The sequence below is a fragment of the Neoarius graeffei genome, chromosome 7 (genome assembly GCF_027579695.1).
Source record: "Neoarius graeffei isolate fNeoGra1 chromosome 7, fNeoGra1.pri, whole genome shotgun sequence".
Taxonomy (NCBI): Eukaryota; Metazoa; Chordata; class Actinopteri; order Siluriformes; family Ariidae; genus Neoarius; species Neoarius graeffei.
In genome coordinates this window covers 11,888,877-11,912,442 of record NC_083575.1, presented here as the reverse complement: position 1 = coordinate 11,912,442, position 23,566 = coordinate 11,888,877, and the positions used below count along the sequence as shown (strand labels likewise).

At 40.4% G+C, this 23,566-nt stretch overlaps 2 protein-coding genes across 4 annotated transcripts in view; one reads left to right on the top strand and one right to left on the bottom strand.

Moving 5' to 3' along the window:
* Positions 1-1,628: 1,628 nt before the first annotated feature.
* On the bottom strand, positions 1,629-19,584 carry rhd (Rh blood group, D antigen). 2 transcript variants are annotated; one of them, XM_060925272.1, is made up of 10 exons: positions 19,342-19,584; positions 15,920-16,109; positions 15,579-15,729; positions 14,638-14,791; positions 14,338-14,492; positions 9,240-9,377; positions 6,597-6,724; positions 6,390-6,469; positions 2,777-2,850; positions 1,629-2,459 (listed from the first exon to the last, which is right to left on the bottom strand). In XM_060925272.1, exons 1-10 carry the CDS (start codon positions 19,490-19,492, stop codon positions 2,433-2,435), a joined length of 1,248 nt encoding a protein of 415 aa, XP_060781255.1. In that variant the 5' UTR covers positions 19,493-19,584; the 3' UTR covers positions 1,629-2,432. The 2 variants fall into 2 exon arrangements, with proteins under 2 accessions (XP_060781255.1, XP_060781256.1); XM_060925273.1 differs by lacking the exons at positions 1,629-2,459; positions 2,777-2,850; positions 6,390-6,469 and adding an exon at positions 13,561-13,678 and having other exon boundaries at positions 6,613-6,724.
* A 3,268-nt stretch (positions 19,585-22,852) lies between these two features.
* maco1b (macoilin 1b) overlaps positions 22,853-23,566 on the top strand; it is a 58,731-nt gene continuing 58,017 nt past the window's right edge. For both annotated transcript variants that reach the window (XM_060925271.1, XM_060925269.1), the window contains exon 1: positions 22,853-23,358. In XM_060925271.1, coding sequence (XP_060781254.1) covers positions 23,279-23,358 — 80 coding nt within the window. In that variant the 5' untranslated portion in view covers positions 22,853-23,278. The remainder of the gene's footprint in view (positions 23,359-23,566) is intronic.

Below are 23,566 nucleotides of genomic sequence, written 5' to 3'. Positions count from 1 at the left end.
AATGAAAAATGGATTTTTAAATAGCATACCACTAATTTACTCCCTCTCAGCTTTTTATATACAGTGGTGCTTGAAAGTTTGTGAACCCTTTAGAATGTTCTATATTTCTGCATAAATATGACCTAAAACATCATCAGATTTTCACACAAGTCCTAAAAGTAGATAAAGAGAACCCAGTTAAACAAGTGAGACAAAAATATGATACTTGGTCATTTATTTATTGAGGAAAATGATCCAATTATTACATATCTGTGAGTGGCAAAAGTATGTGAAACTCTAGGATTAGCAGTTAATTTGAAGGTGAAATTAGAGTCAGGTGTTTTCAATCAATGGGATGACAATCAGGTGTGAGTGGGCACCCTGTTTTATTTAAAGAACAGGGATCTATCAAAGTCTGATCTTCACAACACACGTTTGTGGAAGTGTATCATGGCACGAACAAAGGAGATTTCTGAGGACCTCAGAAAAAAGAGTTGTTGATGCTCATCAGGCTGGAAAAGGTTACAAAACCATCTCTAAAGAGTTTGGACTCCACCAATCCACAGTCAGACAGATTGTGTACAAATGGAGGAAATTCAAGACCATTGTTACACTCCCCAGGAGTGGTCGACCAACAAAGATCACTCCAAGAGCAAGGCGTGTAATAGTCGGCGAGGTCACAAAGGACCCCAGGGTAACTTCTAAGCAACTGAAGGCCTCTCTCACATCGGCTAATGTTAATGTTCATGAGTCCACCATCAGGAGAACACTGAACAACAATGGTGTGCATGGCAGGGTTGCAAGGAGAAAGCCACTGCTCTCCAAAAAGAACATTGCTGCTCGTCTGCAGTTTGCTAAAGATCATGTGGACAAGCCAGAAGGCTACTGGAAAAATGTTTTGTGGATGGATGAGACCAAAATAGAACTTTTTGGTTTAAATGAGAAGCGTTATGTTTGGAGAAAGGAAATCACTGCATTTCAGCATAAGAACCTTATCCCATCTGTGAAACATGGTGGTGGTAGTATCATGGTTTGGGCCTGTTTTGCTGCATCTGGGCCAGGATGGCTTGCCATCATTGATGGAACAATGAATTCTGAATTATACCAGCGAATTCTAAAGGAAAACGTCAGGACATCTGTCCGTGAACTGAATCTCAAGAGAAGGTGGGTCATGCAGCAAGACAACGACCCTAAGCATACAAGTCATTCTACCAAAGAATGGTTAAAGAAGAATAAAGTTAATATTTTGGAATGGCCAAGTCAAAGTCCTGACCTTAATCCAATCGAAATGTTGTGGAAGGACCTAAAGCGAGCAGTTCATGTGAGGAAACCCACCAACATCCCAGAGTTGAAGCTGTTCTGTACAGAGGAATGGGCTAAAATTCCTCCAAGCCGGTGTACAGGACTGATCAACAGTTACTGCAAACGTTTAGTTGCAGTTATTGCTGCACAAGGGGGTCACACCAGATACTGAAAGCAAAGGTTCACATACTTTTGCCACTCATAGATATGTAATATTGGATCATTTTCCTAAATAAATAAATGACCAAGTATAATAATTTTTGTCTCATTTGTTTAACTGGGTTCTCTTTATCTACTTTTAGGACTTGTGTGAAAATCTGATGACGTTTTAGGTCATATTTATGCAGGAATATAGAAAATTCTAAAGGGTTCACAAACTTTCAAGCACCACTGTACACTACCGTTCAAAAGTTTGGGGTCACTTTGAAATGTCCTTATTTTTGAAAGAAAAGCACTGTTCTTTTCAATGAAGATCACTTTAAACTAATCAGAAATCCACTCTATACATTGCTAATGTGGTAAGTGACTATTCTAGCTGCAAATGTCTGGTTTTTGGTGCAATATCTCCATAGGTGTATAGAGGCCCATTTCCAGCAACTATCACTCCAGTGTTCTAATGGTACAATGTGTTTGCTGATTGCCTCAGAAGGCTAATGGATGATTAGAAAACCCTTGTACAATCATGTTAGCACAGCTGAAAACAGTTTAGCTCTTTAGAGAAGCTATAAAACTGACCTTCCTTTGAGCAGATTGAGTTTCTGGAGCATCACATTTGTGGGGTCGATTAAATGCTCAAAATGGCCAGAAAAATGTCTTGACTATATTTTCTATTCATTTTACAACTTATGGTGGTAAATAAAAGTGTGACTTTTCATGGAAAACACAAAATTGTCTGGGTGGCCCCAAACTTTTGAACGGTAGTGTATGAAGTAACATCATAAAGCATTTTGAAAATAACGTGATAAGAACAGTGACCTTCATCACCATACAGTTTCAGCAGTGTTACCTGCAGATTCGGCAGATTAGCTGCATGCATTTTCATCCGACTGAGCAGGTTTACTTCAAACTAGTGTGCACACACAAACAAGAAAACGCAGACACAAGTCCTTATGTTCTTCCAGTTTTTCCTTTTGGGGTCTTTGACATTTGTCTCACTTGTGCACCACCAGGTGTGGGAACTGCAAACAGACAAAAAAAAAAAGCAGTAAATGTTGATTTGTAGAAATCATATTTATTTACATTAAACTTTAAAGAGGATGTTTAAAAGATAGGAGCTAATCTGGAATAAAACAGGACGTGCGTATTGTCATTTCTCATCAAAAACACACCCGCACAAGTGCATTTTCTGGGGTTGAATCTCAAATATATTTCGACACTGTCTGCTAGAGTGTGTTATATTATCGATGCCAGGCACAAGGACAGGGAATAGGAAGCCATTTAATATTTTCCCAAACGAAAAAAAAAAAAGTAATTTTATTCCAAAAGCCCCACGCACCTCCCAGAAGGCCTGGTCATCATAGCACTTCCTGTCCTGCTGAGGTTTCCAGATGTTCCATTTCAAAAGCAGTCCTGTAAATTGGAGTAAAAAAGAAAATCTGGAGAATTTTCTGTGTATAATTCTGTATGACGTTGGTGCGGAGCATGTCGAAGGCTAAACAGAACTTTCATATCAGAAATAGTGCTAAAAATAAGAACCGCTTTTACAAGTGACAGTCTGACAGTCGTGATCCACAGAGGATGAACTACTGAGTCATTCATCAGGTCGGTAGGTTCGAGCTCAACTAAAACTACTGAAGGTAAGTGCATCAAATACTGAATTCCAATCAAATACTCAATTATAGTCGTGAATTCTAATGAAATAATGAATTAATAGTGAAACCTAGTCAAAAAATACTGAGTACTAGTGGTGGTCTAATAAAATATTGACTCATAGTACTGAATTCAAACCAAATACTCAATTATAATAGTGAATTCTAACGCAATACTGAAAAGTAGTTGTGAATTCAAATGAAATAATTCGAAATAGTGAAACCTAATCAAGAAATACCAAGTGCTAGTAATGAACTCTAATATACAGTCGTGGCCAGAAGTTTACATACAGTGATATGAACGTCATCTTGGATATGAATGTCATGGCAATATTTGGGCTTTCAGTAATTTCTTTGAACTTTTCTGTGGCAGAATGATTGTACAGCATACATCTTTAATAAAAAAAAACACTAGAATTTGGTGCACAATTTTTAATTTTCTTTGGGTTTTCTGAAATCAACACAGGGTCAAAATTATACATACGCTCACTTAGATTATTAATTCAGAGGTGCTGAAACTTCCAAAATGTCTGTTATCTTGCCAAGGCCGAGGTCTCTTAACTTCCTGTTAGTGATTGACTACAGCTGGTAGCTTCTCTGTGCCTTCATAAAAAGGGTTTGTTTACAGCACTCATTGTATTGACCAACACACAGTAAAATGTGAAAGTCCAAGGAGCTCAGTGCAGATCTGAGAAAGAGGATCGTAGATATACACAACTCCAGAATGTCTCTTGGAGCCATTTCTAAACAACTGCAAATTCCAAGATCAATTCAAACAATTGTATCCAAGTTATTGTGAGGTGTGGTCACTTTGCTTCAAGAAAATCCAAACTGTCACCCTCAGCTGAAAGGAAATTGGTTTGGTTTTATCAGGAACTATCTGGGAACTACCATGGCACAGCCCTGTCATGAACTGGAAGCTGATGGATCACTGTCTACAGTTCAGATCACCATGGACTAAGAGGCTGCTATCCAAGAAATAGCCCCCTGCTCCAAAATTGACACCTTTAGTTTGAAGCTGACCACACGGACAAAGATAAAAGCCTTCTGGAGGATAGCTGTATAGTCAGATGAGACAAAGACTGAGTTGTTTGGCCACAATGACCACCATGTACAGAGGGACACTGTACCAGCTGGTGGTGGTGGTAGGATCATCATGCTCTGGGGCTGTTTTGCTGCCAGTGGAACTGGTTCATTGCACAAAGTGGATGGAATAATGAAGGAGGAGGACCACCTCAGAATTCTTCAGCATAAACCATCAGAAACTTGAACACGACTTGGGAGTTACAACAGGACAATGAACCCAAACATGCATCAGAGCTGGTTGTGGAGGATAAATCAGGCTAACATTAAGCTTAAAACAAGTCCTGACTTCAACTCTATTGAAAATATATGGACCGTGCTTATAAGTCGAGTCCATGCCAAGAAAAAAAAATGAACTCTGCTAATTCTACCATGAAGAGTCGTGAAATATCCAACCAGAATTCTGCCAGAAGCTTGTTCATGGTAAACAAAAATGTTTGGTCAAGGTGAATCTAAAATATAATATACTAAATTATAGTTGTGAATTCTAATTGAATACTGAAATGTGGTCATGAATTCTAATGAAATACTGAGAGTAGTGGATCATAATTGAATATTGAATTATAGAACTGAATTATAATTGAATACCAAAATATAAGACTGAATTATGGTACTAAATAATAAACACGGAATTATAATACTGAATTATCTAAACCTGAATTATAATCAAATACCAGAATATAACACTGAATTATAACGAAATGCTCAATTATGGTACTGAATAATAAACTCAGTTATAATACTGAAATGTCATGTAATACTGAATTATAATAAAATACTGAATTCTTGTATTGAAACGATTAAATATACATTTTGGATATGAGTTATACTTTCTACATGTCAGAGGAAGCACGTATTGGACCCAAACACACAGAACTGACACACTGCTTTGAGAGAACATCAGGTTATAACATATACTCAGCAAAAATAAAAACTTGACACTCATTATTTTTCAAATAGTGTTTAGAAACTTTTCTTGAAAGAGTTCTTGTTGTGATTATGGTTAAATGCATTGTCAAGGGCATTATGTCACACGTTCATTCTACTGGTCGGGCCTACGTAGCACGTGCGAGAGCACTGCACGCTAAAATCACGTTTCCACGTGACACAAGTGATGTGACCTATTGATACACGTGCAATTGATCTCACGGTAGCAGAGTAGAGTGTCATCTCAGAAAAACAAGGTTTTATGGTTAATTATTCGTTAATTTGCAATGCCACGACTGTCAAACATTCAGCGTGAACGTGCCATTGGCATGCTGAATACGGGAACATCCGTCACTGACGTTGCAAGGGTTATGGGATGCAGTCGACAGACCATCCATAATCTCCAGACACGTCTCCATCAAACTGGCACCACAGCCGACCGTAAGGAACCCTCCACAGAACTTGCAGGAGCTTGGTGCCATGTTGGTACAAATATGGCGGCACATTCCCCAAGCTGTGTTCAGACGCATCATCCAATCCATGAGGAGACGTTGTATCGCAGTTGTGAACGCCCATGGAGGACACACCCGATATTGACATGATTTCATTAAGTTGTGACTCACAGTTTTTGATCATGGACATTGTCGTCGCATTTCCGGTGGAACCGATTCCATGACAAACATGATCTGTATGCTATAGCATCTTTAATGACAAGATAATTGAATACAATCGTTATTTCAAACCTATTTTCCAAAATGTTCAAATTATTGACTTTGAAACGAGTGTAAAGTTTTTATTTTTGTTGAGTATAGTTGAAGAGTAAATGTATATTGAATATTGGGGAATCACCCCATCGACTGACACTGAACTGCACCTATCTGTATGACGTATGTCTGATCTAGCTCATGTACGTTGTTCAGGTTTTGCATGCAGGTGTCCACAGGAAACATGGGTTTCCAATAAGGTCAAATAAAACTAATCAAAGTACAAAATTGTTTTGTTAAAACAGTGATCAGTTCTGATACTTTTAAAAAAAATTAAGTTTACCCTATTATTCGACTCAAGCCTCAACAGTTTTGATTTTGATCTTTTTTTTCTCTAAAGTACATGCAGTATAAACGTTGTACTGTACTTAGTACTCGCTTAATCAAGTTAATCAAAGAGATGAATAAAATTCTCTTAGAATTCACAACTAAACCCAAATCTACAGGTGAAAATGTTAGTGATTTTATTAATATGACAACATGGACACGTTCTAATACTAAAACATGAATGTGAATAAAAACTGACCTGTGAAAAGACCCAACACCATACTCACAGAGACTGTGATGAGCAAAATACAGATGTGATGCACTGCAAACTGGACAGCACTAAGAATAAAAAAAATGGCATGAATAGAGTGACATTTTAACAGCAGTTTACCTGCGAAGTAAATAAGGTGTTATTTGTTGTTTAATTTGTGATTTTCATGATTATCGGAAATCTAAAATGTTTTACGTTGTGCTGTGGCTGATATTGATCAGTTGCAAGACGAGTTGAGCAAACCATCCCAGAATTCCCGGCACTGCATGAACACTCAGGACACCGACAGTATCGTGGACATTAAAAGCAAATAGCATATGGTCCTAAGGAACAGATATTAATCACACACAAATCAGGATTATCATAGCTAAGCCAAAACTACTGAAGGTCAGCTGAATTATAGTAGTGAATTCTCATGAAAAAACAATGAATCAATAAATAATACTTACATTTAAATATTATTATATTATTATTAATAAATACTTACCGTATAGTCCTGAATTAGTCAAATACTTTATGTTAATCCTGATTTATAAATACTGAATTAAAATCTTTTTTTTACCAAATTATAGTAATGAATTATAATCAAATACTGATTAGTAGTACTGAATTATCATCTACTGAATTATAGCATTCAATTCTAATCTATTCTGACTTGTAGTATTGAATTATAGTAGCGAATTCTAGTCAAATATTGACTTAATACTGAATTACAATCAAGTACTAATTTATAGAATTGAAATAGTTTTTGAACTGAAGTAGTCGTGAATTCTAATCAAATACTGAATTATAATCATGAATTCAAACCAAATACTGAATTATAGTACTGAATTCTAAATGAATACTAAGTTTTATAATACTGAATTCTCATTAAATACTGAATTATAGAAGTGACCATAGTGAAATACTAAATTGTAGCATTTAAATATAATTCAGTATTTGATGACAATGGTCTTATATCACTGAATCATTATGGAATATTGAATTTTTCATACTTGGAGTACTGTAATTATCGGACTGAATTATCATTACAGTACCAGTTAAACGTTTGGACAAAATTACTCATTACGATGAGTGTGTCCATAGTTTTGACTGGTACTGGGCATTGATTTAGAGCAGTTAATTCTATTCAAATACCGAAACACAGGAAAATGATTAAAACGGTCATAAATATCTCCAACCCCAATTCCAAAAAACTTGGGACACTATGTAAAATGTAAATAAAAACAATGTGATGATTTGCAAATCATGGAAATCATATTTCAATAAAATATAGGGATATTTTATTGAAAATAGTACAAAGACAACATATCAAATGTTGAAACTGGGAAATTTTATTGTTTTTTGAAAAATATATGCTCATTTGAATTTGATGTCAGCAACACATTTCAAAAAAGTTGGGACAGGGGTGCGTTTACCACTGTTACATCACCTCTACTTTTAACAACACTGTAAACGTTTGGGAACTGAGGAGACCAATTGCTGTAGTTTTGAAAGAGAACTGTTGTCCCATTCTTGCCTGATTTATATAATTTCAGTTGCTCAGCAGTTCGGGTCTCCTTTGTTGTATTTTGCACTTCGTAACGCGCCAAATGTTTTAAATGGGAGAACGGTCTGGATTGCAGGCAGGCCAGTTTAGCACCTGGACTCTTACTACAGAGCCATGCAGTTTGGCATTGTCTTGCTGAAAGAAGGAAGGCCTTCCCTGAAAAAGATTCTGTCTGGGTGGCAGCATGTTGCTCTGAAACGTGAATATATCATTCAGCATTAATGATGCCTTCCCAGATGTACAAGCTACCCATGTCATGTGCAGTAATGCACCCTCATACCATCACAGATACTGGCTTTTGAACTGTGCACTGATAACAAGCCGGATGGTCCCTCTCCTCTTTAGCCTGGAGGACGTGGTGTCCATGATTTCTAAAAAGAATTTCTACTTTTGATTCGTCAGACCTCGGGACAGTTTTCCACTTCGCCTCAGTCCATCGTAAAAGAGCTCGGCCCAGAGAAGGTGACGGTGTTTCTGGATATTGTTTATATCTGGTTTTAACTTGCATTTGTGGATGCAGTAATGAACTGTTTTCACAGACGATGGTTTTCTGAAGTGTTCCTGAGCCCATACAGTGACTTCCACTACAGACACGTGTCTGCTTTTAATGCAGTGTCACCTGAGGGGGTGAAGATCACAGGCATCCAATGTCAGTTTTCAGCCTTGTTTCTTGCATACAGAGATTTCTCCAGATTCTCTGAATCTTTTCATGATATTACGTACCGTACATGATGTGATCCCCAAATTTTTTACATTGAGGAACGTTATTCTTAATAAATTGTTGCACTGTTTGCCCACGCAGTCTTTCACAGAGCGGTGAACCCCTCCCCATCTTTACTTCTGAGAGACTCCGCCTCTCTGGGATGCTCTTTTTATACCCAATCATGTTACTGACCTGTTGCCAAATAACCTAATTCTTTTTTTTTTCAACATTACACAACTCTTCCAGTCTTTTGTTGCCCCATCCCAACTTTTCTGGAACGTCTTGCTGGAACTAAATTCAAAATGAGCATTTATTTTTCAAAAAAACAATAACATTTCCCAGTTTCAACATTTAGCATGTTGTCTTTGTACTATTTTCAGCGAAATATAGGATTCCCGTGACTTGCAAATCATTGCATTTTGTTTCTGTTCACACTGTTCACAGCGTCCCAGCTTTTTGGAATTGAGGTGGTATTACTGTATCAAATACTGTAACAAAAAAAACAAACACTGTTTTAAAAACCAGAGTACCAAAGAGATTCATGGATGACAGTTTTGTGAACGGTTATCGTGGTTGAGAGTTCTACCTTCAAATATCGAAATCCCAGAGTTGACAAAAGAGTAGCACAGAAACCAATCGTCATGGCGATCCAGGGAGCAGGAGTTGAGGTCACGACGGCACCAACAGCAATGCCACCAGCCAGCATGGAGCTCTGGATATGCACCTTCAGGTCAAATCACATCACTATTTATTCATCATCCATTTTACAAAAAAGTGGGGCCAAACAAAGACATTTATTAAAAGTTAACTGCCTTTCAGATTTTTCAAGGGTAGGTCATAAAAAGAATTTTCCCCAACACCCAATTATTTTTCTTTAGTGGATCAAAAGCTACTGAATTCGAATCACAGACTTCCAATTTAATCAGTTTTTTTTCAATAGAACAATTAATGAATTTAGGGCCATGTGGTCTGAAATTCTCCGCTATTTCTTCCTGCTTCACCATGACCCAATTCAAGATACTACATCATGCATGACGTGGTGGGCTTTCCCCGTTCTCGCAAGGCATTGTGGGATACAAATTTGAAAAAGGAGAGAAAAATGGAAGAGCGACTACAATAACGGAAAGCGAGAAGAAAAGACGTTATGTTATATACGAAGGAAAGGAAAGGCAGGAAATATCAAACTAATAAATATCAGCGGTCAGTGAGCACCTCGGTGTGATCAGTTCTTCGTTTAGTGACAGAATGATGCAACTGTCAGTGCACGCTCAAAGGTAAACCTGCGCATGTGCGCACACATGGACTTCCTCTGTCTGCTTGACTGCGCGAAGCGAGCGATTTCACGCACATTATTTGCTTTAATGCCTTCAAATTAAATAACTTCCCAGCCACAGAATGGCCTGATATTTTGTAAGATATTACAGAAATAAACATATCACAATGAGCAAATTTCAGAGGGAATTAAATTTCACCGATTTTATGAAAACGAAAGGCCGTCTTGCTTTAACTTGGCTTGGTGACCTAACACTTGCTAGCTAGACCAATATTTTATCGGCTAACCCATATGGCATACTATTTCTTTGTAGGATTCACTCATTCTGTCACCTTTGCTCATTTTAAGCAGTTTACTATCCTGCATCACGCTGTATATAAAATATATATTTGACAATGAAAGTGTATAACTGTCAAATTGCTGTACAATGCAGTACAATATAGTATAAATTTTCAATATTATATTTATATGGAGGGCGGCATGGTGGTGTAGTGGTTAGCGCTGTCACCTCACAGCAAGAAGGTCCAGGTTCGAGCCCCGTGGCCGACGAGGGCCTTTCTGTGCGGAGTTTGCATGTTCTCCCCGTGTCCGTGTGGGTTTCCTCCGGGTGCTCCGGTTTCCCCCACAGTCCAAAGACATGCAGGTTAGGTTAACTGGTGACTCTAAATTGACCGTAGGTGTGAATGTGAGTGTGAATGGTCGTCTGTGTCTATGTGTCAGCCCTGTGATGACCTGGCGACTTGTCCAGGGTGTACCCCGCCTTTCGCCCGTAGTCAGCTGGGATAGGCTCCAGCTTGCCTGCGACCCTGTAGAACAGGATAAAGCGGCTAGAGATAATGAGATGAGATATTTATATGGATTTTCAGCCTGTTTTGGAGATGTCTGTGTTCTGCATTGAATTTATTTGTAAAGTCACACTCCATCATAGTGGTTAATGAAAGCAGACACTCAAAACTTTAAGAATTTGCAGTTTTTCAGAAGTAGTTCTCTTTTTTACCCCGCCTATTTGGTTTAAATGTCGTAATTGTATTTTGGCAGTTGTATACAATGTTTTGCTGTCTGTTTTATCGCTGTACCAATGTTATTGTGGAGATATGTGAACTGTTTACCCAGCAGGAGGCTCACAGCCCTCCATTTTCCCATCGCCCTGCTCACCAGCAGCTAAACACAGTCACGATACTCTACATACAGAAACCCAACAGTGCCTTTACTAATCGTATTACAAATTTGCAGTGATAAAATAATTAATTTGTTTATACTGATCCGACAAATACCGCACACATTTGTTACAAGCAGGATTGATTATCGTAACAGCCTTCGATATGGATTACCAGATGGTGAGATAGTAAATCTTCAGAGAGTCCAGGATGTGGCAGCAAGATTGCTAACTTCCACTAGAAAATACAGTCACACAGAGTCTTGCAAAAGTATTCACCCCCTTGGCGTTTGTCCTGTTTTGTCGCATTACAAGCTGGAATTAAAATGGATTTTTGGAGGGTTAGCACCATTTGATTTACACAACATGCCTACCACTTTAAAAGTGAATTTTTTTTTTATTATTGTGACAAACAATCATGAAGATAAAAAAAAATCAGACATCTGGAGCGTGCATAGGTATTCACCCCCTTTCGTATGAAACCCCTAAATCAGAGCTGGTCCAACCAATTCACTTCATAAGTCACATAGTTATTTGATTAAGATCCACCTGTGTGCAATCAAAGTGTCACATGATCTGTCACATGATGTCTGTATAAATCAACCTGTTCTGGAAGGACCCTGACTCTACAACATTACTAAGCAAGCAACTTGAAAACCAAGGAGCCTCCAAACAGGTCAGAGAGAAAGTTGTGGAGAAGTATAGATCAGGGTTGGGTTATAAAATATTTTGAAAAGCCCACGGAGCACCATTAAATCCATTATAGCAAAATGGAAAGAATATGACACCACTACAAACCTGACAAGAGAAGGCCCTGCCCACCAAAACTCACAGACCGGGCAAGGAGGGCATTAATCAGAGATGCAACAAAGACACCGAAGATAACACTGAATGAGCTGCAAAGATCCACAGCAGTGATGGAAGTATCTGTCCATAGGACCACTTTAAGCCGTACACTCCACAGAGCGGGGCTTTATGGAAGAGTGGCCGGAAAAAAGCCATTGCTTTAGAAAACATGTTTGGAATTTGCCCAACAGCATGTGGCGGACTCCCCAAATGCATGGAAGATTCTCTGGTCAAATGAGATTAAAATTGATCTTTTTGGCCATCGTGGGAAACGCCATGTGTGGCGCAAACCCAACACCCTGAGAACACCATTCCTACAGTGAAGCATGGTGGTGGCAGCATCATGCTGTGGGGATGTTTTTCATCTGCAGGGACAGGAAAGCTGGTCAGGACTGAAGGAAAGCTGGATGGCACTAAATACAGGGCAATTCTGGAGGAAATCCTGTTCAAGTAAGCTAGAAGTTTGAGACTGGGATGAAGGTTCACGTTTCAGCAGGACAATGACCCTAAACATACTGCTAAAGCTACACTGGCGTGGTTTAAAGGGAAACATTATTTAAATGTCTTGGAATGGCCTAATCAAAGCCCAGACCTCAATCCAATTGAGAATCTGTGGAATAACTTGAAGATTGCTGTACACCAACGCAACCCATCTAACTTGAAGGAGTTGGAGCAGTTTTGCCTTGAGGAATGGGCAAAAATCCCAGTGGCTAGATGTGCTAAGCTAATAGAGACATACCCCAAGAGACTTGCAGCTGTAATTGCAGCAAAAGGTGGTTCTATAAAGTATTGACTTTGGGGGGTGAATACTTACTGTATACACACTCCAGATTTCTGTTTTATCAGCTTAATTATTGTTTGTGTCACAGTAAAACAACAATTTTCACCTTTAAAGTGGTAGGCATGTTGTGTAAATCAAATGGTGCTAACCCTCCAAAAATCCTTTTTAATTCCAGCTTGTAATGCGACAAAACAGGACAAACGACAAGGGGGATGAATACTTTTGCAAGACACTGTACAATGCCTGTTCATGAACTGCATTGACTTCCGGTTAAGTTTAGGATACATTTTAAAACTTTACTTTTCACTTTTAAGGCTTTGCATTGTATGGTGCCAACTTATATTAGTGATCTTATTAGTGTAAGTCAGCACGAGAGGTATTTGTTGCGTTCAGGTGCTGTCTTATTATTTCTGCAAAGAATACAGTAATGCGACGCACCTTTTGTGACTGATCTTTCAGTATGGCAGCAGCAAAACTCTGGAACGCGCTTCCAGTCGAACTGCGCAATGTATCATCTTTGGAGACTTTTAAATCTTGTCTGAAAATGTACTTTTTTAAATTAGCTTTTTAATTTTTAGGAAACGTATCTTTTCAGAATAAATTATCATCTTGTCCCTGTCATAAATTTTTTTTGGTTTTGTTTTTATTATACATAATTCTTTATATTTAGAATTACACTCACCGGCCACTTTATTAAGAATACCCATACCCCTGCTGTTTGATGCAGTTCTCTAATCAGCCAATCCCTTCACAGCAGCACAATGCATCAAAATCATACAGATACAAATCAACAGCTTCAGTTAATGTTCACAATGTTCAAACATCAGAATGGAAAACAATTGTGATCTCACAGTGAAGTGTGACTTTCCTTTCACTGTGGCATGGGTGTTGGTTTGAGCCAGATGGAGCACGAAGGTTTGAGTATTTCAGAAAGTGCTGACCTCCTGGGGTTTTCACACACAACAGTCTCTAGAGTTTACACAGAATGGTGCAAAAAACATAAACGAGTGAGTGAGTGACAGATCTGTGGGTGGAAACAAACACCTTGTTGACGAGAGAGGTCAAGTCAAGTTTATTTGTATTGCGCTTTTAACAATATTGTTGCAAAGCAGCTTTACAGAATTTGAACGACTTAAAACATGAGCTGATTTTATCCCTAATCTATCCCCAATGAGCAAGCCTGTGGCGACGGTGGCAAGGAAAAACTCCCTCAGACGACATGAGGAAGAAACCTCGAGAGGACCCAGACTCAAAAGGGAACCCATCCTCATTTGGGCAACAACAGACAGCATGATTATAACATTAACAGTCCTAACATAAAGTCAGCTTCGTTGATGCTATAAACCCCCCACCGACGGAAACCCGAGCGCAAAACCATTCACGACAATCGCAGTCCTAAAGTCAGCAAGTCAACTGCAGTCCCCAGCCAGGTCAGAGGAAAATGGCCAGATTTTATACCAAAGATCTACCAAAAGTGTTCTCCATGATCTGAGACCTTCTGTTCTTTTCTCAGTTCAGGCAAATGCACAGAAAGAGTAGAGTACCAACAGGTTACGTTGAGAAAAATTTCCCCACTGTCAGGATGGAGGGGTGGATTCACAGCCAAAGATGATTTTGTATTGACTCACCAAGTTGATCTTGCCTTTAGAGCTGGAGAGCACAGATACGGCCGTGGCTGTGATGGCGCTGACAGCCAGAGACAGATACGTGCTGCACAGTACACTGAAGTTCTGCTCCAGCACCGAGTTAAAACTGGGCCAGAACATCCACAGGAACAAAGTCCCTGAGAGAGAAGAAGAAAAAAAAAGACAGAGATCGTCTTTAATTAAATGATGTGAAACATAATTATCGCTTTCAGTGGAAACCGGGAAGGAAAAATCAAGCAGGAATAAGATTATTTAAGCAGATTAGGAGTTGTATGCTCTCACCAAACATGGCAAAGAGGCCCGTTGTCTTGTTGACCTTCTCTTTCTCGTGCTTTGGCTGCATCTTGCTCCTGAAAAGCAGGAACGATGTCATCATGCCAAACAGAGCACCGAAGATGTTGATGAGCGCGAGGTTGTACACCCAATGTGTCTGTATCTGATAAAAGAACAGGAGTGTGCATGTTCTAGTCATGAATCTATCCAGTATCCAAATTTCAATCTTGCTGATTTCTTTTTCTAGAAGGAAACTACAGCATATACTGAAACAGAAATGTGGTTCATGATTGCAAAATTGTTACACGGAACAACAACAATTCCAACAGAAACATCCATCCATCATCATCATCATCATCATCTATAGCACCGATGGATGCTATATCAGGGTCATGGAGGAAGCTGGAGTCAATCCCAGCTGACTTCAGACAAAAGGCAGGGTTCATCCTGGGCAGGTTGCCAATCTACACACACATTCACACATTTTGGAAATCTAGAGTCACCAGTTGACCTAATCTGCATGTCTTTGGACTGTAGGAGGAAACCAGAGCACCAGGAGAAAACCCACTCAAGCACGAGGAGAACATGCAAACTCCACAGAAAGGCCTAGTCGGCCGTGAGGTTCAAATCCAGAACCTTCTTGCTGTGAGGCAACAATACGCCACGATAAAGTCATAAAAAACACATAAAGTACAATATGTTTTTTTCCTCGTTCTTTTTTGTCCGTTAAGCAGATTTCAGAGAAATTGTAAAAAGTGGATACAAGTCAGCGATGGAGAGATTCGTGTATTTTTCCCCAACAAACATACGTTCAATACAATATTATTGTTTAACCTCACAGAAAATAAATTAACAATCAAGAAAGCATGGTGTGGAAATTTATTGGGCTGTTCATCTCAACAAATCTAACCTAAGTGACAGTGTTTCCAGCAGAACGTCCAGCGCCTCACCTTGTATATTGTTTTTATGAGCCACTGGTTGAGCACAAACCCTGTGACCTCGATCAGAGTGAATATTAGAAGTTGGGCGGGGTTGGTTTTTCCATGGATGGCGCCCATAGCCACGAGAGCCGAAGCTGCGCACAGCTCAGCGTCTACCAAACTGAAGGAGGAATAAGTGCTGATTGTGGTGTGACAGTAATGAAACTACCATATTTACATAATACAATAAGTGATACATGTAAGGGATAAAACATTGGGAAAGTGTTACCACTCTGTTATAGGAAAACAATCCACAACAGAGTAATGTGATGTGGTTTGGTATGAAGGAGAGTTTGTAGCAACATTATTACTTTTTTAAATTGATTTGGATATTCCAGTTGAAACTGTAAGACAGCAGAAAGCCATTGAGGATGGTGGCCCATTGCACGGCCATGGCAGCAACCAGCAGGCTGAACGCCGAGCTGCTGAAACCATAGCGCACCAGGAACGTACCCAAGAAGCCAAAACCAAGAAATACCATCACATGGATATCCTGGAACTCTGCATGAAAGAGGATTTTAAATGACAGATTAAATGTGGAATGTAAGGAATAAAAAATGATTGCGACTGTATGTACAGTGGTGCTTGAAAGTTTGTGAACCCTTAAGAATTTTCTATATTTCTGCATAAATATGACCTAAAACAACATCAGATTTTCACACAAGTCCTAAAAGTAGATAAAGAGAACCCTGTTAAACAAATGAGACAAAAATATTAGACTTGGTCATTTATTTATTGAAGAAAATGATCCAATATTACATATCTGTGAGTGGCAAAAGTATGTGAGCCTTTGCTTTCAGTATCTGGTGTGACCCCCTTGTGCAGCAATAACTGCAACTAAACGTTTCCGGTAACTGTTGACCAGTCCTGCACACCGGCTTGGAGGAATTTTAGCCCATTCCTCCGTACAGAACAGCTTCAACTCTGGGATGTTGGTGGGTTTCCTCACATGAACTGCTCGCTTCAGGTCCTTCCACAACATTTCGATTGGATTAAGGTCAGGACTTTGACTTGGCCATTCCAAAACATGAACTTTATTCTTCTTTAACCATTCTTTGGTAGAATGACTTGTGTGCTTAGGGTCGTTGTCTTGCTGCATGACCCACCTTCTCTTGAAATTCAGTTCATGGACAGATGTCCTGACATTTTCCTTTAGAATTCGCTGGTATAATTCAATATTCATTGTTCCATTAATGATGGCAAGCCGTCCTGGCCCGGATGCAGCAAAACAGGCCCAAACCATGATACTACCACCACCATGTTTCACAGATGGGATAAGGTTCTTATGCTGGAATGCAGTGTTTTCCTTTCTCCAAACATAACGCTTCTCAATTAAACCAAAAAGTTCTATTTTGGTCTCATCTGTCCACAAAACCTTTTTCCAATAGCCTTCTGCCTTGTCCATGTGATCTTTAGCAAACTGCAGATGAGGAGCAATGTTCTTTTTGGAGAGCAGTGGCTTTCTCCTTGCAACCCTGCCATGCACACCATTGTTGTTCAATGTTCTCCTGATGGTGGACTCATGAACATTAACATTAGCCAATGTGATAGAGGCCTTCAGTTGCTTAGAAGTTACCCTGGGGTCCTTTGTGACCTCGCCGACTATTATACGCCTTGCTCTTGGAGTGATCTTTGTTGGTCGACCACTCCTGGGGAGGGTAATAATGGTCTTGAATTTCCTCCATTTGTACACAATCTATCTGAGGTGGGGTTTACATTAGACCGTATCAGCGGCTCATCAGATTAACGTTTTTAAAACGATTAGCGTGCACACAGCAACGCCAATACACGATTCGCGTGCACAGAGCAACGCCAATACACGGATACGCTCGGCTCCGCAGGCATCCTGCGCTCCAAATCACTCCGCCCTGAACAGCGAGTGCCCTCTGGAGGGTGCGCACTCCGGCCCTGCGCAGCTCACAGAGCGCGCAAGTGAAGCGCACGAGCAGTGATTCGGGACTGAGCCGCTGTGTGTGTGATCCCAGTGCATATCAGGCATGCGCGTCACTTATCACTTGCAAGTGGAAGGATGGCAAGCCTAAAGACAATCATAACTACACAATGGTCAGTATTTGCATCAGTATTTGCAGTATTTTCATACTTTTATACTCTTTAATGAAAGGTGATACAAGGCGGAAGTCCGCGCCATTTTTCAGCAGTCGCGTCACATGACCAACGCCAGCGAATCAGGAAGGTGGATGTCACAGTGACGTTGTCCAATGACGACGCCAGCTAGAGCTCAGCACAGCGTATCCACGTATTCTCAATGTTTACACAGCACCGGACCAGACACGATCTGGATTGAATACGTGGACCCTGGCGGATTCCCGTTTCCCGGCGTTTCCAGGCGTTTTAATGTAAACGGACAGTGCATCCGTGAAGAAAACGAGACAGATACGGTCTAATGTAAACTTGGCCTGACTGTGGATTGGTGGAGTCCAAACTCTTTAGAGATGGTTTTGTAACCTTTTCCAGCCTGATGAGCATCAACAACGCTTTTTTCTGAGGTCCTCAGAAATCTCCTTTGTTCGTGCCATGATACACTTCCACAAACATGTGTTGTGAAGATCAGACTTTGATAGATCCCTGTTCTTTAAATAAAACAGGGTGCCCACTCACACCTGATTGTCATCCCATTGATTGAAAACACCTGACTCTAATTTCACCTTCAAATTAACTGCTAATCCTAGAGGTTCACATACTTTTGCCACTCACAGATATGTAATATTGGATCAATTTCCTCAATAAATAAATGACCAAGTATAATATTTTGTCTCATTTGTTTAACTGGGTTCTCTGTATCTACTTTTAGGACTTGTGTGAAAATCTGATGATGTTTTTGGTCCTATTTATGCAGAAATACAGAAAATTCTAAAGGGCTCACAAACTTTCACGCACCACTGTATGATCTCATGGTGATCTTATGTTACTGCGCTGTTTGTCTACATCTCAAAATATCACATAAATGCTTCCCTTCTCCACTTTTGTTCTTTTTAATGAACGGAACAAATCTCTTTGTGTTCAGCTCAGTTTTGGTCATAAGACAAATATATTTTCAGTGAAATTGTATAATATAATTCGACACAGCAACCGAAATCAAGCCAATAACCCAACTAGATCAGAAACAGTACAAGAGTAATCCTAACATAATAAGATTACACTGCTTGAAAATAATGTAAAATGCCAAATATTTAGTGACAGTAACGTTTCCTTAGCAGCGTTCAATACATTTGTGCAAATACTGCTGTTTTAATCAATGCTTACAAACTCAACTGACACCTCATGTCGTGTTTTAAGGGGTGGAGGTGTTATTGCTTTTTGGATTCCTCTTATCACCCAAACCCAGTGGTGTGTACCATCCCCACCCCAACAGCATGGCAATCTTACACACTTTTACACTGAATGTGTGGACATAAGTGTAAACTGCTTTATTTTGTGTATATATATATATATATATATATATATATATATATATATATATATATATATATATATATATCAAATTCTAAGATGATACCAGCACACCTCGGATATATTTAACATGACAAAGGAGCACAGCGAAGGCAAGTCTGAGTAAACTAATTCAATAAAGAAAGCGAAAAGACCATAGAATAAGTGTTGAATAGCTGACATAACATATTACAGCTGTATTTGTCTGTTTAATTTTTTTTCAACAAACACAGTCTTAATGCACACGCTCTGTACACAGTAATTTAATCCAGAATCCACTTACTTGCATATGAATACATGAATATTTCTTTCTTTTCCTTCTCATAGTCCTTTATTTCTACACAAAAAGCAAAGATGACAATAAAAGCGATTTGCAGAAGAAGAGCCACAGGTGGAAGCTGGGCTCGAAGACTTGGAGCGTATTTTGGAGCCATGAGAGAGAATTCAGAGCTTGCATGCCTTCACTCAGGTCCTCTCAATGCTGCACTAACAAGGGCGGAGAACCTCATATACAAGAGTCCTTAACGTCAGTGGACTTGGAGACTGTGCCATGCAATAGTGACTGCTGCTTTGGTTATACACTCACTGGCTACTTTATTCAGTACACCCATATGTTCACTTCAAACATCAGAATTGTGATCTCAAAGTGTGACTTTCTTTCACTGTGGCATGGGTGTTGGTTTAAGCCAGATGGAGCATGAAGGTTTGAGTATTTCAGAAACTGCTGATCTACTGGGATTTTCACATGCAACAGTCTTTAAAGTTTACACAGAATGGTGCGAAAAACAAAAAACACTGAGTGAGTGAATGAGTGACAGTTCTGTGGATGGAAACAAACGCCTTGTTGATAAGAGAGGTCAGAGAAAAATGGCCAAATTGGTTCGAGTTTCTTTGCTGGGAAGGATATAGTAACTCATAGTAACTCTTTACAACCATGGTGAGCAGAAAAGCATCTCAGCATGCAACAGCAGAACAGAAGACCACATCGGGTTCCACTCCTGCCAGCCAAAAACAGGAATCTTAGAATCAAGAAAAAGTTCCTTTTAAAGTGGCCAGTGAGTGTATAACTGATGGTTATTTGCTTATTTTTCAGCTCGAATAATTAGCAATCAAGACAATCAATTTGTATTCACACTGTAATTTTCTCAAAATCAAGGTTGCTTGATATGATAGAAGGAAAAGTTTAGAATTGCTAAGAAGAAAACAATCTTATTATAAGGTTTAAAATTGAAATGGAATGGATGTTTAAACTATGTTTACACAAAGGGTTTTTTTCATTCGTTGTACAAACAAAATAAAATATTTAACATGATTGTGGTTCTGGCGGCACGGTGGTGTAGTGGTTAGCGCTGTCGCCTCACAGCAAGAAGGTCCTGGGTTCGAGCCCCGGGGCCGGCGAGGGCCTTTCTGTGTGGAGTTTGCATGTTCTCCCCGTGTCCGCGTGGGTTTCCTCCGGGTGCTCCGGTTTCCCCCACAGTCCAAAGACATGCAGGTTAGGTTAACTGGTGACTCTAAATTGACCGTAGGTGTGAATGTGAGTGTGAATGGTTGTCTGTGTCTATGTGTTAGCCCTGTGATGACCTGGCGACTTGTCCAGGGTGTACCCCGCCTTTCGCCCGTAGTCAGCTGGGATAGGCTCCAGCTTGCCTGCGACCCTGTAGAAGGATAAAGCGGCTAGAGATAATGAGATGAGAATGAGATTGTGGTTCTAAATTTGTATTTGCAAGCAGCGATCTACGGGGTCCAAGCGCTCTTCACAAATAGTGCCTCCAATGGCCAGTTCTTTTGAACAAGAAACCATGAGTGAACAAACTTATCAAATTATGTGATAATAGTTCAGTGCTGGGGCGGCACGGTGGTGTAGTGGTTAACGCTGTCGCCTCACAGCAAGAAGGTCCGGGTTCAAGCCCTGTGGCCGGTGAGGGTCTTTCTGTGCAGAGTTTGCATGTTCTCCCCGTGTGCGTGTAGGTTTCCTCTGGATGCTCTGGTTTCCCCCACAGTCCAAAGACATGCAGGTTAGGTTAACTGGTGACTCTAAATTGACCGTGAGTGTGAATGGTTGTCTGTGTCTATGTGTCAGCCCTGTGATGACCTGGGTGTACCCCACCTTTTGCCCGTAGTCAACTGGGATAGGTTCCAGCTTGCCTGCAACCCTGTAGAACAGGATAAAGCGGCTAGAGATAATGAGATGAGATGGATTTTCGGTTCCTGAGAAACATCGATTTGGACTTAACTCTGCCCCCTATAAGTGACCTCACACACACACACACACACACACACAAACTTTTCCAGACGTCCTCAGTTAAGTTTTGGTTCAAATCTATACCTCCAATCATGAATTACAGTTCTTTGTGTAAACTAGCTCCACCTCCTTAGTATTGACTGATGTATGGTGGCCATATTGTTTACAAATCTCAACATGTTTTGGATAATCATGAGATTCGCTCTCTCCTGAATAGCTTGACATCCATCCATCCATTATCTGTAGCCGCTTATCCTGTTCTACAGGGTCGCAGGCAATCTGGAGCCTATCCCGGAGCGCAGGTGGCCAAGTGGTTAGAGCGCTTGACCGCTAAGCAAACGGTCCCTGGTTCGAGCCTTGGCTCGATGGGGATCTGGGGCTCGCTCCCTGTCCACCCAGCAGTGAATGGGGACCTGGTGGAAACACTGGGGAAGTTAAAGGCGGCGAGGAAAGGAACTGGCCACCCTACCTCACTATGCTGATGGCCCAGGACAAGTGCACTCTCTAACAGGCACTCCCCCAATGTACGAAAATGTATATGGGACTCCCCTTTGCTTTTGCTTTTGGAGCCTATCCCAGCTGACTACGGGCGAAAGGCGGGGTACACCCTGGACAAGTCGCCAGGTCATCACAGGGCTGACACATAGACACAGACAACCATTCACACTCACATTCACACCTACGGTCAATTTAGAGTCACCAATTAGCCTAACCTGCATGTCTTTGGACTGTGGGGGGAAACTGGAGCACCCGGAGGAAACCCACGCGGACACGGGGAGAACATGCAAACTCGGCTCAAATCCTGGACCTTCTTGCTGTGAGGTGACCGTGCTAACCACTACACCACCATACCCCCCAGGATGTTTCATATGTTTCGTAAATGATCACAAATTAGAGTGGGTGGAGCTAAATTGTCCAAAGGGGATTTTTGGGGGGGCTTTTTTGAGGAGCCAATTTAAAAAAAAAAAAAAAAGGCTTACATTAGGGTTCTAGTGGCTTCAGTGCTTGGACCCCTAATAATTTGTTGTGACAACAATTCTCCCTTTTTTTTCGTATTATTGTGAGATATCGAAACATCTAAGGTATAATATTTCTAAAGTTCCTTTTGCTTGTTACTGTTCAATGAGAAAAGCCATATAAAGAAGAAATGCACTGTAAAATATTATCTATAATGTAATAAATTATTTACTTTATTATCATAAATTATCTGCTATTTTCTTTTTATTTGTCAGAAATCATGAATAATGCATTTTAATTTATTTCACTCAGATTCAATATTCAGGCTGTGCATTGTTATAGAATTATTATTCGATGCTGCAATTTTTTTGTGTGAAATATTTCTATTGTTGTTTGTTGTCAGAAGCTTGCTCGAACAGGTTTACGTCAATAGCGTAGGTCCCGACACGTTTCTTAGGCAAGTAGCGTAGCCTTAGCGACCACGCCCCCATGGCAACTTCATTGGGCAGCCATCACTAAGACCCGCCTATGCTGCTATCTGATTGGCTGGTTGTCACTACCTGATTTGTCCACAAGGAAAAAGATTGGTGGAGTGGAGAAAGGTTGTGTCTCAGGTTGTCAGATATGTGTTTTTTTTTTTGGGAGGGGGGCGTCGTGACAAAACAAGGCGCTGCTTATATTAGCTCAGAGCGACGTAGCCAGCTAAAGCTATCAATCAATCGATGTGATCGTGAGTCTCTGACCGAGCTCCGAGGTGATTGGTTCTCGAGGCTGTCCGTCAAGAGGCTCGCGCGTGTCTTTGAGGCTGCTGGAGAAAAGAGGAGGGTCTTCCAGCGAGGCTTTTTATTTATTTCTTTGTGTCCAGTCGCGTAAAAAAATAATAATAACAGCGATAGCTAGCTAGCTAACCCTAGCTAGCTATATTATTTTTGGCAGACTTCAATGTTGTTCCACTGGACCGAGACGAAAAACTGGACCATATTACGCTAGGTATTAAAACGCCGAGGCGAAGGGAAGGAGGATGAAGCGGCGCAATGCGGACTGCAGCAAACTCCGGCGGCCGTTAAAACGGAACCGAATCACCGAGGGCATATACGGCAGGTAGGGGCTAACCCGCAGCGTCCGAGCTGCTAGCCTGAACGAGCTACCCAGTTCGGCTTGACGGGTTCCGGTGTCATGTCACACTGACAGCTCGGTCATTGCTAGCTCTATATAGTCCATTCAGCCTTGCTAACATTGTTTGGCTAAGTCATTTTGAGCCACGGTAGCTAGCCAACTGGCTTTACTTTTCCTCACACCCGTATTCAGG